Below are 15998 nucleotides of genomic sequence, written 5' to 3' on the forward strand. Positions count from 1 at the left end.
GTGGTTTTCCCTATCAGCATCTTAATTTTATTCCTCAGTGAGGATTTTTATCCTACAGTTAGGACAAATGCAGATGAACTGTTCTTTTGTGATAACATAGTGAGCCCAAATTAATGTACTACTAATCTCAAATAGAGGTTGTTGTTTTTCACAACAAGGGAAGCTGAGTAGTGCCTTTAGAAGTTTTGCAGTGGGATACTCTGGTGTGCGACATATTTGGGTTGGAAGGGTCTCTCGCGAGATAGGCCGCATCCCCTTCCTCTGTGCCTTGCCCCCACCTCTCACTGTGGGTGAGTCTGGCTGCGCTGTGCTAACGTGGGCCCGGGGGTCCCGCCTGGACCTCGCTCACGGTCGTGTCTCGTTGGCTGTGTGTAGTCTGTTCCAGGACGCACACTCAGAACTCTATGTGCTTTTGGCCTTGTTCGGTCTCAGTAGTATCCTAGAAAGCAGAAACCTCCCGTGTCTAGAGGAAGGAACTGAGGTTTAGGTTAAGCAGTTTCCCCAAGGTCACACAGCTGTTAAGTCCCGGAGCTGGGGCTTTTCTGTGAAGCAGGAGTAGCAGGCTGACCTTCATGCCCATCCTCTAAAAGGCACCGAAGGTAATGTGGTTCCCCGATTTATACGGGGAAATTGCACACATACAATAGACTGGATCCCTGCAGGTAAGGGAAGTCCCGAGGGCCCTGGGGCCTGAGGGAGAATAGTCACCTTCTAGGGTGTAAGGAGTGTTAGGAAGACATCCCAGCTGCTGGCACGCAGGGTGGGCTGTCCACCTCGGACAGGGTAAGGGGAGCAGTGTTGGCTGTTGGAATCTTGTAAGAAGTTGAACAAGAAGGCCTTTCCAGGAAGGCTCGCCTGACCCCTGTAACTGAAACAAGCACCACAAACCCAGGCCGAGTGCGGGTGGATCCTTCTCTTGTCACGCGGACATGTGTCTCAGCGGCCCAGGAAATTACTGGAAAAACTGCTCTCGGCCCCTTCACTCGGTGCCCATTTTTCTCTTCTTCTTAATCTGTCAGTTCAAACAAACAACCTACCCGGCCACAAAGGCTGCGGTGCTGAGGGTAGGCTGCAGATTTAAGTTGCAGAGGACTTGGTTTTGTCGTCCTCACCCCTCCGAGTCCCCTGGTAGCAGGTCAGCCCACTGCGGTAAATACTTAGATTTGCCGTGTGTGAGTCGCTGATGGGAGCTTAGAGGGTACAGGTACAACTTGTGTCCCTCAGTCCTGTGAGGTGGATACTACTATTCCTTTTTTTTACAGATGAGGAAACAGGCACAGAAGTTAAGTAACTTAATGGTCACTCAGCTAGTAAGTGGATGGGCCAGAGTTCAAACCCAGGCAGTTTTCTCAGAGTCTAGACTTTTATGCATATAAGTATAATGTAGGGTGGGCTCTCTTATTAAGTTATGGGATAAAGATACAAAGAAAATTCTTGAGAGCATGGAGTAGAGATTCTTCAGGCTTGGGGGAGTCAGAAATTTTTTGTACGAGAAGGTGGCTTTGAGCAATGAGTATGAATATGATTTATTTCTATAAAGTATTTACAGTTGGAAGTTAAACATTTAATTAAAAGTAATCGTAAGTGTGAACAGCATAAAGGGATAAAATTAAAAGCAACCAAATACCCCACTCTCCAGAGGAAGTTCCTGCGTTTCTTTTCATCTTGATTCTTGTTTTTCTTCATTCTTTTTAACAGCTGCATAGTATATATGGCTATATCCTGTTTAACTAGTTCCTTTGGTGAACACTTACATGGTTTCTTTTTTTTTTGGCTATTAGAAATGATTCTACTAGGATAGGTGAAAATAGTATCCAATTTTATTGACATTTCTTTATGTGAGTTTGAACATTTTCATGGGGGTATTGGCCATCTTAATTATTTGTAAGAGCTCTTTGGATGCAATCACTTTCTGTAGAAATGTTTGGAAAAATTAACAATTTTAAATCTTTAGTCTTGGATCCATGTGACTTCTTAAAAAAATTACATCACCCCATTTCGTGTTGTTTTTAAACATTCTTAATATTTAAATTACTTGTCTTATGTATGGCAAATGTTTCACAGTTAATCTTTTCACGTCTGTTTATGGTTACTTGTTTTTGTTGTGTAGAAATTTTAATTTTCTTATGTTGCCAACATTTATTAGTCTTTTTGAAATGACTTCTGGGAATGAGTGAAAACTCGGTGGGAGGAAAAAAGAATAAGACATTTTAAGTTACACAGTTTATAAAGTCATATTAATATTTCATTGACACATCAAAACTGTATGAAGATGCCTCTACAAGATTCAGCTAGGTGGCTGGGGTCAGATTGTAATGGGCGTGTCTGGACCAAAAGGAGGCTTCACACCGCAAGGAAGTTTTTGAGCCCTGCAGTAACATTAAGGTTAATAATGTTAACCTTAATAATGGTACGGTAATTTCTCTTTCACAGATGAGGGAAGAAGCTACGTAATTTGCCCAAAGTTACGCAAGTACGAAGTGATGCCAAGACTCAAACCCCAATAGCATAGGTGTCTTTCTAGTGAAATCCTCTTGCAACAGGTGATCATACGGAGAGCACTTTCAGCCCAGTGTCAGATGTAATTAAAATCACTCATATATGAGTAAAATAAAATGTCATTGACAGTCATCCCTATTTTTGATGGTATGTAAATATTTAAAGATATATTTTGTATATTTTTGTATATCAGTATTTTGCCCCGCTATTTGACTTTATATTATTAGTCCAGGGAATTTATTAGCCTTGAAAATAGCAGGATTTGTTTTCATTTTTTTTTTTTTTTTTTGCGGTACGCGGGCCTCTCACTGCTGTGGCCTCTCCCGTTGCGGAGCACAGGCTCCGGACGCGCAGGCGCAGCGGCCACGGCTCACGGGCCCAGCCGCTCCGCGGCACGTGGGATCCTCCCGGACCGGGGCACGAACCCGCGTCCCCTGCATCGGCAGGCGGGGTCTCCACCACTGCGCCACCAGGGAAGCCCTGTCTTCATTTTTTAATTCTTACTTTTTATCGGAATCACATAACAAAGTTTAAAGAGTCAGATGTCCCTCTAAGGTTCATTACAAAAGCAGCACTCTCCCCTTCCTCTCCTTTTTGAAGGTACTGTTTTGACCTTGTTAAGCTTTCGGTCAACTCTGTTTCCAGTCCCACCTCCACTGCTATTTGCAGAAATAGAAAGGCTTCCCCACTGCAAGCTTCACATTTAGCTTTCTTGATTTTGCTGAGTCAGTTATTCCCATTCCAGTTTCTAAAATGTCATTGCCTCTTTTCCTATTTTCATTGTCTCTGTGGTTTTAGGCCACTTTTAAAACTTTAATCTTTTTATGGTGGTATTTTATTGGAAATTCATTTAAAATTTCAATTTTCTTTTCTGGAAGTTGTAATTGGTCCTTTAAAAAGTATGCCTGGGTCACTTTTTGGTAATCTCTCACTCCTTATTTACACTTTCTTTTCTTTATGTATTATTCAATATACTTCTATTTGTCATTGATAAGTCCAATGCCTAAAGTCAGTAGGGTCTGATTTTGTTATTTGTTTTTCTCTGCTGTCTTTTGTTCCATGTGACTTGTCTTTCTCCTTGTGTTTCGTAATTTGTATTTGTGAGCTCGTCTTTGATAGGAATTTATCAATTCTTTGAGGCCGAAGATGTGCTCCTCCAGACAGGAACTTCTGTCAGGCCCCTGAGGGCATGGCCAGCCCGGGTCCACGTTAATGTAACGTCTCACTCTGAGGATGTTTTGGACCATGTATGAAGTGTGACTTGAAACCATAGTCCCTGCTGAGAGTCAGCTCTAAGCAGTGAATTCTCAGAGCAGAATTTTCTTTCACTTCAGAGAGCCAAGGCTACAAGAGGCAAGTTTTCTTTGTCAGATACTTTATCTACATATCTATCTGCCTATCCTTTCTATCTATCTATCTGTCTATCTCCCTCCCTATCTATCTTCCTATCTATCTATCTATCTATCTGTCTGTCTATCTATGGTAGTGCTAAGAAAGGGGTTGGCAAACTATAGCCTGTGGGTGAAAACCAGGCCACTTCCCGTTTGTATAAATGAGGCTTTCCTAGGGCACAGCCGTGCCCACTTGTTCACTGACCATCTGTGACCACTTCTGCTCATCCACAGCAGAGGTAAGTCGTTGGAACAGTGACCGCATGGCCCGTGAAGCCTAAGATAATCACTGTCTCTGGCCCGCTGGAGAGAATGTCTGCGGACTCCTAGTGTAGACCTTTGACAGCCCTGTTCTGTAGGGGTTCTTGGATCTCCTTGCCTCACATGGCTTACATCACTTAGGGTGTGGTCAGGCTGCTTTATTAGAGGACTCAAGGTACAGTGGCTTAAAGAAGACGGTTTCTTTCTCTTTCACACAGTGGCGCAGGGAGCTGTCTGGGGGTGACATGGCTGCTCGGGGGCCCAGACTCCCGGCAGTGTGGTTCTGCCCCGTCTGCGTGGTGGGATGGATTTGCACTCAAGCTCCTGGAGGAAGGAAAGGGTGGAGAGGAGAGGGACACTTTTCCTCTGCAGAGTGTGATCCAGCGGTTGCATAAGTCACTTCTGCTCATGTCAACTGGCCAGAACCTCCTCGCAGAGCTGCAAGTGAAGCTGGGGATGTCTTTTGGTGGGTGGTCTCACACTCCCCTAAAACTCCTTTTGGTAGAGAAGAGGGAAGAAGGGTTCCCGGGCCTCGGCTTGACTCTTGAACAGCTGCTAAGACTTGGGATCAGGGGCCACTACCAGTCTCAGGGCCCCCCTTCCTCAAGCTTTGACTTCATTTCTGGCTTCTAAGAATTTACCTTACTTTTCGTGCTAACTCAGCTATGACTTTAAAAGGCATGTTTAAAAATTATATCCATCACTTTCAGCTGTTTGTAGCTGTTCTGTATTTTTGGAGATCTAATCCAAATAGAGTTTTAAATAGAGGGCCTTGACTTAATTTGTATAGGCCTACCTTCTATTGAATCTCTCTTATTCCTGATTGGGGTGTAAGCTGACCTAGATTGCATCTGAGCTTAGTAGTGATTCTAGTCTCCTTTGTCCATGATCTAGTCTATATTATTCTTTCTTCAGGATAACTTTCCTTCTCATGGCTTTTACTTTTTCACTCTGTTTCTGGTGTTGCTCTTTAGTTTTGGCTTCTGTAACTTTACGTTCAGAGGTTACAAACTAGAGGTCTGCGACTTGATCTTTCTAGTCCACAGAATGTTTGATTTTTAAAAATCAGATTTTACATAAAATTCCAAATCTTACTTCTGAGAACTCAGTGGAAGGATCTGGCAGCAGTGCCTCAGCCTTCCTGCTGAGGGAGCTGCCCCTTCAGCTGTCACTCACCCTCCAGTTAGCCCCACTCCCCACCCCTCTCTACCGCCTCCTGCACTCACATCACTCTACTTACTGAATCATCTGTTTCCCACTGGCTTTGTCCACCCCTTCTTCCTGTTTTCATTACCACGGGAGTCCTCTCCACACACTCCCCACTGGTGCCATGACTTGTGTAGGAGGGTGGGGGAGGTATTTTCTCCATTTCACGATAGGGAAAATCAACTCGCACAGGGCAGGTGTCACGCATGGGCGTTAGAGTTCCGATGGTCAGTCTGTTCACAAATAAGCCTTAGGAAGGAAGATGTACTCAACGTGTAGTAAATTCCTCGGTGCTGGGAAAGCATTTGATGTCAATCACTCTGAATGCGGTGAATCTGAAACTGGAGCTCTGCAGGGCAGGGCAGCCGGCAGCAGGGGCGGGAGGGGTGGTTTCCTTCCTATCCCAGGGCGAGTTATAAATGCTGCACAGGTACTCAGCGCACAGTGTATGTTTCCTAACCTGTTGTGTTATGACAGCCTTCTGTAATGAGACTTTTTTTGTGTTTTACTCTTTTGTAAGTACGTTAATAACAAGGAATGATTCTTTCCAATCATTGTTTACATCTTCTGTATTAGCTGCACAGAAGATTGGTCTAAAGAGCAAGGTTCTTTTAAATAATTTAGCCCAAAACAGTAATGTGCTGAGTATTTATTCCGCCTGGTCTCAAAAAGAATTCCTGCTGGTCCAAAATACTATGTTTTATTTACAGTTGGCTTAGAATGAGTGATTCTTCACTTTTTAAATCCTATGTTTGCGGATAATGACATATTTTTGAACACCTATTATAAGCCAAGCAGGCGTTAATCTTTGCTGTCCGAAGTGGTGGCCACTAGCCGTATGTGACTACTGAGCACATGAAATAGTGCCAGTGGGACTGGAAACCTGAATTTTAAAATTCATTTGAATCAATTTAAAATTTTAAAACTGATGTTCAGTTCAAATACTGGGCAACATTTAAGTGTGTCTGGAACAACTTGGGTACATGAGTCTACTTTTTCAATTGTAAATTTTACAAAATCTAAATGCAAACCAAGCAGTTCTAAGGTACATTTAGCATCCAGATTGAGAAGCATTTGCATATAAAATTCACACTGGATTTCAAAGACTTAGTGTGAAAAAAATGTAAAATATTAATATTTGTATATTGATTTCATATCGAAAAGATAATATATTGAGTTAAATAAAACATGATTAAAGTTAATTTCATGTATGTCTTTTACTTGTTTTAATGTGGCTAGTAGAAAATTTTTAATTACGTATGTGACTTTATATTTTTTGGACAGTGCTGGTTTAGATGATACTAACCATGGTCCTGGGACCATATATGGCTTATTGTACACCAAAAAGAAATAAATTGCAGATTTTTTTAAAATTTTATTTATTTATTTTTGGCTGTGCTGGGTCTTCGTTTCTGCGCGAGGGCTTTCTCTAGTTGCGGCGAGCGGGGGCCACTCCTCATCGCGGTGCGCGGGCCTCTCACTATCGCGGCCTCTCTTGTTGCGGAGCACAGGCTCCGGACGCGCAGGCTCAGTAGTTGTGGCTCACGGGCCCAGTTGCTCCGTGGCATGTGGGATCTTCCCAGATCAGGGCTCGAACCCGCGTCCCCTGCATTGGCAGGCGGATTCTCAACCACTGCGCCACCAGGGAAGCCCAATTGCAGATTTTTAATTTGCTTCTTTTTAAAATAATCTCGAGGTCAGTCGTTGTAACAGCCTCCTGCCTGGTATCCCTGCTTTCATTGTCTCTGCCCTCGTCCACCAGCAGAATTCCTAGTTACCTTCTCAAAATGCAAATGGGATTATGGAAAGCCAAGCTCTCTGGCGCTCTTTGTTCCAAACTCTCTGGCATAAAATGCAAGCCCCTCACAGCCTGGTCCTTACTTTCACCCGCCCCTTGGGACACCGTCACACCAAGGCCCTCCTAGAACTGCACATCCCTTCCACCCCTCGGCTTGTGCATGAGCCGTTTCTTTGGAGTAAATGCTGGCCTTTCAGTGCCATCTTGCCTCATCTCTCCCAGCTCCTGCAAAGTGAATACACACCTTTGCACTCTGCTTAGACTTTGGGCCTCAGAGGGCAGGCTTCCCACGTCATGTTTTTGTTACTTGATGGTCTGTTTGTCGCCCACGTTAGATTGAGTAATCCCAGAAGAGGAGCCCTGTCTCGTGTTTGGTTTGGTTTGGTTTTGTATCCTCAGTACTTATCATCTAATTGGACTCCATAAATACCTCTGAATTAAGTAATTAGTGCGGTGCAGTGGGAAAAGGTTATCTCAGTGACCCACTGCCGACCTATCTCTGTCTAGATGTTGGAACCATGCTGCTGGGGTAGAATCTCTCCTCCACCACTTAGTAGGTGTATGACCTTGGCCAAGTTTAACATCTTTGTGCCTCTTTAGTAAAACAGAGTGACCAATACCTGTGCTCCAGGTTGACTGTGCAAACTGAAATGAGTTAACTTATGTAAGGTGTAAGCTAAGCGTGTAGTAAATATTAACTACACTTCTCCTAATACAGTCTAAACTATTTTTCTTTTTCTCTCAGGCAACAAATCACGGGTTTTAACTGGATTTCGAAAACCCAGTGTTATAGAAACCAATGAACTAGGAAGAAAAATCCAGTTCTGAGCAGGCATTGAATCAGCAGATATCTACTTTGCAAGGAACTTCTGATTGTCATTTTGGGAATCTCATTTAAGAACAGAACTACATGTCGTAGAGTGTTTGGTCAAGATTTTTAGAATTCAGGAAAGAAAACTTGCCCCTGTTGTTTAAGGACAATGTAATGGAATATATACGAGATCCTGGGAATGTTTAAAGCAATTGCAAGCGGCCCACTAATCCAGTGTATGGAAGGAGTAGTGGAAAATTCATAGATGGAACAGGCAAAGTTGGTACAAGAGACAACTGGCCAAGTAGTGTGAATTAAATGTTTGTAACTTTATGCAACTCATTCTTTTTTAAAAAAAATTCACTGAGATATAATTCACATACCATACGTTGAATGAAGGGTGCATTTCAGTGTTTTTTTAGTGTATTCACAAAGTTGTGCAATGTCACAATCTAATACTAGAACATTCTTGCCACCCCAAAAAGAAACCCCATACACATTAGCAGTCACTCCCCATTCCCCATCACCGCCCCCCCAAGCCCTAGGGAACCATTCATCTACTTTGTGTTTCCACGTATTTGCCAATTCTATTCATATAAATGTGACTAGCTTCTTGCACTTAGCATAACGTTCCCTCGGGTCATCCATGTTGTAGGATATATCAGTACTTTATTCCTTTTTGTTGCTGGATAATATTCCATTGGGTGGATATAGTCGATAATCAATAAAAATGATCCAATCTGAAGAACAGAAGAAAGATTGAAAAAATATGAGTAGAGTTTTAGGAACCTGTGGTATAATATTTAGAAATCTAACATTTGTGTGTAAAGAGTCCCATAGGAGGAGGAGATAAATGTTGGAGCAGAGACAACATTGAAAGAAATAATAGCCAGAAACGTTCTAAATTTGGTGAAACACATACCTTTACAGATTCAAAAGGCTCACCAAACTTTGAGCAGAACACATTCAAAGACAGTCTGCTAGATACAGTCAAACTACGTAAGACCAAAGATAAAGAAAATAATATTTAAAGTTACTAGAGGAAAATGACAATTTGAATAATGATGGATTTCTCCTGAGAAACCATGCGTGCCAATAGAACCACATCTTTAAAGCGCTGAAGGAAAACGTGTGTGGACGTAATGCTTACGATGACCCTGAGGCCAAGGGCCTTGGGGGGAGGAGGCATCGGACCTCTGTGGTTGCAGGTTCTCTACAGTTCATTAACTCCAAATAGATTCGAAAGTTTAAGGATGTCTATTATAATCCCTAGAGCAGTCACCACTTCCAAACGCAAAAATACAAGATACAGCCAAAATGCCAAAAGATGAATTAAAATGGAGGTGGAATGCTAAGTAAGCTCAAATATTGAAGCGGAGGCAGTGGAGGGAACAGAGGAAAACTTCTGGGGTGAAGGAAATGTTTGCTATCTTGACTGTGGTCATGTACAGATAAAGGTGTTTACCAGACCGGATCACACTGAACACTTCACGTGTATGTGTTCTACCGTACACCAGTTTTACCTCAGAAAAGTAAAAGAGAGAGAGAATGGGAAGAAATTAGGGCGGCAAGAAAAGGCAACCCTTTTGAGGGGATTCTTGAAAAGTAGAGCAAGAATTGGAGGGAAAATGAGAATCAAGAATTTTTTTTCAGATGCTAGAAATAACGGTCTATTCGTATGTTGACTGAAAAGACCCAATGAGAAAGAAAAATTGCTATGCAAGAGAGAGGGGAGAGAATCGTTAGAGAGATGTCCTTGGATAAATGAGGGGAGAGGGAGGTCCTGTCTTAAGATCAGAGACGGCAGATCACAGTCACTCAAGGGAGCGGGGTTTATGGGCATCCGTGAGGAAGGTGGGAAGACCCGGTGAGCACCTGGGAAAGCTGAGTGGTGATGCGGGTGGAAGTGTGGAGGGTTGAGAGAAAGTTATGAAATAATCACCTCATGACAGCGAGAGAGTGAGGAGATCAGACGGCCAGGCGGTACGGAGTTCCCTTGAAGGTTGGCGGTCATGAAGTCAACAAGCCCAGTCAGCACAGTGGGAGTTTGCTTCTCCATGTTCAGATGTTCAGACTTTAGCGTATAGAAGGTAGAGACTTGCACGAAATCGGGTTTTAGGTTAGCCAAGCAGGTACAATAAAGGTAGAGGAAGGACAAGGGGTTTGGGATTGTAGAATTGAAACTGGATAAGGAGGGAAATGAAGAGTTGAACTCAAAGAAATTAGAATCAGTGGGGTTTCGGTCCTACGGCAATGGAGGGATTATTTGATATTCAAGAGACTGTGCTGGAAAACTAGATGATGGAGGAGGTCGTGATGACTGAGCTTGAGATTCGGGAGGTTTGCCAGTTACTCGTGATGACCAAGTTTAGGGCTGCACCTGCCAGCACAGTAGTCACCAGCCTCGGCCGGTGGTTACGTAAATTAGCTAAAAGTCACTAAAAGGGAAAATTCAGTTCTTCAGTCACGCTGGCCACCTCTGAAAGCCGCGTGTGACAGATGACCACCATATTGCACCGCACAGGTACAGGGCCTTTCCATCATCGTCGCAGCCCTCCCTGCTGGACGGTGCCGGGCGTGTGCCCGTGGGAGTGGATGCCGCCAGAATGGGTGGAGAAAGGGAAGTTGAGGAGCCCTGAGGCCGGGGTGCCACACTGATCACGTGCAGGGATATGGAGTCATCCAGAATCACAGCAGGAGTAGTGTGGGAAAGACTCAGTCCATCAGGAGCTGAGTCTTTGAGGAATGAGAGAGAGGAGGGATGACCCAGGGTAGCCAGGGCTACAGCCCGATGGCCTGAACTCTGGAGCTCAGGGGTTCTTTGGAAGAGGAGAGAGACTGGCCCGGAAGCGGCCATGAGGGGGAGGAGGACAAGCCACCTGTCTGCTGGCCAGGTGCAGGGGGTGAGGGGAAGGCCGGAAGACATGCAGTGCCCTGGGGGAGAGGGGGGGTTTGCATCACAGCCAGAAGGCGAGGGGTCTTCAGAGCTGAGGCGCCAACGGACTTGCTGATGACTTGACCTCCACTGCCAAGGACGCTGAATTCAAGAACTGGGGGAGGGGGAGTGAGGGCACTAGGGGTCGACGTGCAAGGTGTAATGTGTTTGAATGTGGGAGTCGAGGGGTAAGCGGGGGCCCTGGGGTAGTGCGGGTCTGGCAGGAGGGTAAAGGGCATCTCGGGCTTCGTGCTGCTGGTGTCAGGGCTGCGGGGTTGAGTGGTGGGACTGGGAATCCAGCCTGGAGCTTGCAGAGTCCCAGCGAGCCCCTCAGGACCTGCCAGGGGAGGTCTGCGGCCTGGCGCCAAGCTGTTCTTACTTTGAGCACGTGGGGCTCCCTCAGGACTCTTGTACACGGGAAGCTGGACCAGATCTACAGTTTTCTTCGCTTAAAAAATGTATTATATGATCTTTGATACATACAAAAAAAGGAAGAGCAGTTTACATGGGAAAATAACAAAATTAAATGCAGGTGATACCTACAAGAAGTCTATAATAATAAGCATATGATATATAATAATAACCATCGAGGATGCATAATACGTATAAATATAAAAATAATAAAAGTATAAGTTATGAGTAATAATGATAAACACTCATGAAATCACCACCTAATTTAGAAACCAGAACATGGTCAACGTTTCTGAAGCTACCTGTGTATTCTTACCTGACCTCATCTCCCTGGCTCCCCGCAGAAGTAACCACTGTTCTAAGTTGTATTCTCCCCTTTTCCTTTGACGTTTTAAACGTAATTTTAAAATCCCATATGCATATTTCCCTAAACATTTCTTTTTCCTTTTTTTTTTTTTGATTTATTTTTATTTTTTGGCTGCATTGGGTCTTCACTGCTGCTGGGGGCTTTCTCTGTTTGCGGCGAGCAGTGGCTTCTCTTGTTGCAGAGCGTGGGCTCTAGGCATGCGGGCTTCAGTAGTTGTGGCGCGTGGGCTTAGTTGCTCTGCGGCACGTGGGGTCTTCCCGGGCCAGGGATCGAACCCGTGTCCCCTGCATTGGCAGGTGGTTTCTTAACCACTGTGCCACCAGGGAAGTCCTTTGCTTGTTTTTGAGTGTTAAAAAAATGCTATCTTGTATGTAGTCTGCAAATTGCTTATTTTCACTCAACATTGTATTTCCAAGGTTTACCCATGCCATATCTAGGCATATCTAGGTTCATGAATTTTCACTAAGACGTAACGTTCATTGTGTGAAAGTAACTGTCACGTCTCCTTAGGGTGGGCACTTTAGCATTCCTAAACTGTTTTCTATGACAAACCCATGAACATCGCCACATGTGTTCCTGACACACCATGTAAGAGGGTCTCCGGGGTGGTGTTTTTCAAATTGTGGGTCACAATACATTAGTAAGTCATGAAAACAAATTTAGCAGAATGCAACCAGCATCTGTAGATTTCAACCAGATCTGACATCTTCTAGTAATCTCCCGAATGGAGAACAGAAGAGGAACAGAGAAGGGGGCCTGGTTAAACACACGGGAATCCATAGAAAGGCCATACTCTGGACCAGGAAATGTAGCCCGTTCTAACAGGAAGGCCTCACAAACATTACCAGGGCAAAGCCGGGAAGAATCCAGAACATCAAACGCCAGGTTTCTGAAACTGCTGGGTCAAAGAAGATACTTAGCAAGAGAATGAATGTGTGATTTGTGCATAATTATTAAGCACTCACACGAACAGAGGGAGCTTCCAGGAACGTGAAGAAAAATGATCAGACACAAATGGAAGTGGAGAGAGAGAGACACCTGGGTTCAGGGGAGCACCAGCCTGCCATGCCCAGAACAAGTCCCTTACGGGAGGCCCGCAGTAAGAAGTCTAAGCTGCCGGGTTAGATTCAGTGCAGGGTTGGTATAAAAGAAGGGAAGACTTCTGCATGAAGAAACAGAGCCCGTCAGACTGTATCACACACAGAAAGAGCCAGCACTTTTTGTAAGCACATGGGCGTACTGGATGGGGGTGTGAAATGTATTATTTTGTGCTGAGAGTCCAAAGGCATGAGGTGGCCCCTCTGTGGAGTGTTTTGAGTGTGTAGACGGTCAGTGTTGTCGCGGGACTTGTGTAGATTTCCATCCCCGGCAGCAGCGTTTGTGAGCCCCTGTTCTTCCACATCCTCACTAGCATTAGGAAGGAGAGATTCCTTAATTTTTGCCAATCTAATTGGCATTCAGTGGTACCTACTGGTGGTGTTAATTTTGTTACTAAATGACTAATAAGGTTGGAAATATTTTCGTATGTCTATGGGCCATTCATGCTTCCTATTCAGTTAAATACCTGTGATATATTCTGCCCATTTTTTCTATTGTGGTTTTTTTCTTATTAATCCATAAATTCTAGCTGTTCATCCTTTGTTGGGTTATATGTGTTAAAAATGTTTAACCACAGTTTGTTGCTTGTCTGATAATGTCTTTGGATGAGAAGTTCTTAGTTTTAAAGTAGATGAAATCATTCATCTTTTTCCTTTATGACTCCTGGATTTTTGCTGTTGTTTATTTTAAAAGTCTTTCCCTACTTAGAAGTCATAAAGGTCATTCCAACTGGAATTGACTTGTATATGGTGTGAGAAACACAATCTCATTTTTTTTCACATGGAAACTCAACACTATTTAATAATGTATTTATTTCCCCACTGCCTGGAGTGCAGCCTGTGTCATAGGTCAAGTTTCCTGTGTGTGTACATCTCTGGCCCACTATTCTGCTCTGTTGGTTTCTCTCTCCCAGCATCAATTCCACACTGACTTAACTGTTATAGAGACTAAATTATGAACCTAATTTCTATAACTTCATAATAAGTCTAGTGGGTTAAATTCTCCTACTTTGTTCGTTTGGGGGTATCTTGCTTATTCTTGGCTCTTATAAAGTTGAAAATTTACCTTTCAAGTGTCATGAAAATTCCTATTGGAGGGGCTTCCCTGGTGGCGCAGTGGTTGGGAGTCCGCCTGCCGATGCAGCGGACACGGGTTCGTGTCCCGGTCCGGGGGGATCCCGCGTGCCGCGGAGCGGCTGGGCCCGTGAGCCATGGCCGATGGGCCTGCGCGTCTGGAGCCTGTGCTCCGCAGGGGGAGAGGCCACGGCGGTGGGAGGCCCGCGTACAGCAAAAAAAAAAATTCCTATTGGAAACGTTTTAAATTTGATCAAATCTGTGGATTAATTTGTGGATAATGACATCATATAACATGAGTTTTCCTTCCAATGAGCATTGTATAGGGGTCTATTTTGGGGGAGGTCTTTTTAATAAAGTTTTAGAACTTTTTTCCATAATAGTACGTGCACACTATTCGTTAGATTTATTCACAAGCCCTTATTGCTATTGTAAGTGGTATCGAGTTTTTAAAGAAAACAATTAGCATTTCTTATTGCATAGCAATGCAATTGAATTTCATGTAATGAATTTGTATTCAGCAATCTTGCTAAATCCTTATTCTAACAATTTATCTGTATATGTTTTAGAAATTTCTACTTTGACACTCGTATCGTCTGCAAATAATCAGTTTTGTTTCTTCCTTTCCGATCCTTTGTTCTTTTTTACTTTTCTTTTGCGGTACGCGGGCCTCTCACTGTTGTGGCCTCTCCCGCTGCGGAGCACAGGCTCCGGACGCGCAGGCTCAGTGGCCATGGCTCACGGGCCCAGCCGCTCCGCGGCATGTGGGATCTTCCCGGACCGGGACACGAACCCGTGTCCGCTGCATCGGCAGGCGGACTCTCAACCACTGCGCCACCAGGGAAGCCCAAGAATGCTTTCTTGAAATGTCATGAAATCTGGAAAGCTAAGGGCTAAGATTAGAAACAATTTGACCTGCCTGAGGCTCTCCACCTCCTCCTCCTACCTTTGGTCATGAAGGCCGAATTCTTTCTGCTGAAGTTAGCCAGGGTCAGTGTTTATTGCTTGCACTCGGAAGACTCTAGTGAATTAGGGACCTGGATGGCGGGGTGGAGAGGGGAATCCCCTGCCCCCCTGCTCCCTCTCACCCCTTAAAACATTCTAAAGCAGTCGAAAGAAAAATACCAAACTGGAAAAACGTTAACAGTAAGGATAAACGATCAACCAGAGAAAAATAGACGCAGAACGTTAATGGCCAATTAACCATTAAAGGAAATGGTTAAAGGAATTAAAGGAAAATACCAATAAACACATGAAAGGGTGTTGAATCGTTCTATAACCAAAGCTATGCAAACTCTACACAATCCCGTATTTCGCACCTCTTAGATCCGCGCAGTGGCACGGTCGGCCACAGGCTGCGTTTCCACGGTGTCGTTGTCCCTCTCAGGGCCATCTTTTCGGTGAACGCCCCTCTTCCCTTAACCTGGCTGGCTGTGTGGTTCTGCCTCCCCGCTCCCTGTTTGCCGGGCACCCCTGGCCCGCGCGGCGCCCTCCGCTTTCTCTAAGGCGCCCGCGCCGCAGCGGCGAGACCTCCCGAGGGCCGGGCCGGGCTGCGTCAGGACGCGTGCAGCCGGGTTAACGCGGGTCGGCGCGTGGCCGCCCCGGGCGCTCGGCTCGGCCTCCGCCTGCCGCCGCGCACACCTGGCCGCTTCTGTTTGGGGCGCTTTGCCGCGGGTCCCCTGAAACAACTGAGGGCGCTGCGGGGGATGCCCCGGGTAAGAGGGCGCGCGGTGCGGGCCGGAGGGGAGGGGAGGACAGGAGGGAAGGAAGGGGCACGGGACAGGGAGGGGAGACAGCGCCCAGGGCGGCCCGCCATTGGGGGGGCGGGGGGGAGAAGCTTACCTGCGCAGGTGAGGGTGCGCGCGGGCACGCGCGTGTGCAGAGGCGCCAGGAGGAGGGCGAGGGAGGGCGCGGGCATCCAGAGAGTGAGGGGGGGACGGGGGAGGCCGGGCGGGGGCGAGGCCGCGGAAGGGCCTACGCCCTGTGCCCTCGCTCTGCCCTCCCTCCCTCGCCTGTTCTCTCGTCCCTTTACCCGCTCTGTCTTTCCTGCCTCTCCAGGCTCCGGCAGTCAGATAACCGGGGGGGGGGGCGGGGGGGGTTCCGGAGGGAGCGGGGTGACCGTGTGTCGGGGGCTGTGCTGGGGCGCCC

General features: G+C 45.6%; 1 protein-coding gene across 1 annotated transcript in view; it reads left to right on the forward strand.

The window, feature by feature from the left end:
* The window catches only part of NUP58 (nucleoporin 58), a 45366-nt gene extending 37092 nt beyond the window's left edge, over positions 1-8274 (forward strand). The window contains exon 15 of the mRNA XM_055089675.1: positions 7901-8274. Within this exon, the coding sequence (XP_054945650.1) occupies positions 7901-7983 (83 nt within the window). The 3' untranslated portion in view covers positions 7984-8274. The remainder of the gene's footprint in view (positions 1-7900) is intronic.
* Positions 8275-15998: the final 7724 nt, after the last annotated feature.

This window comes from Physeter macrocephalus, chromosome 13 (genome assembly GCF_002837175.3).
Source record: "Physeter macrocephalus isolate SW-GA chromosome 13, ASM283717v5, whole genome shotgun sequence".
Classification (NCBI taxonomy): Eukaryota; Metazoa; Chordata; class Mammalia; order Artiodactyla; family Physeteridae; genus Physeter; species Physeter macrocephalus.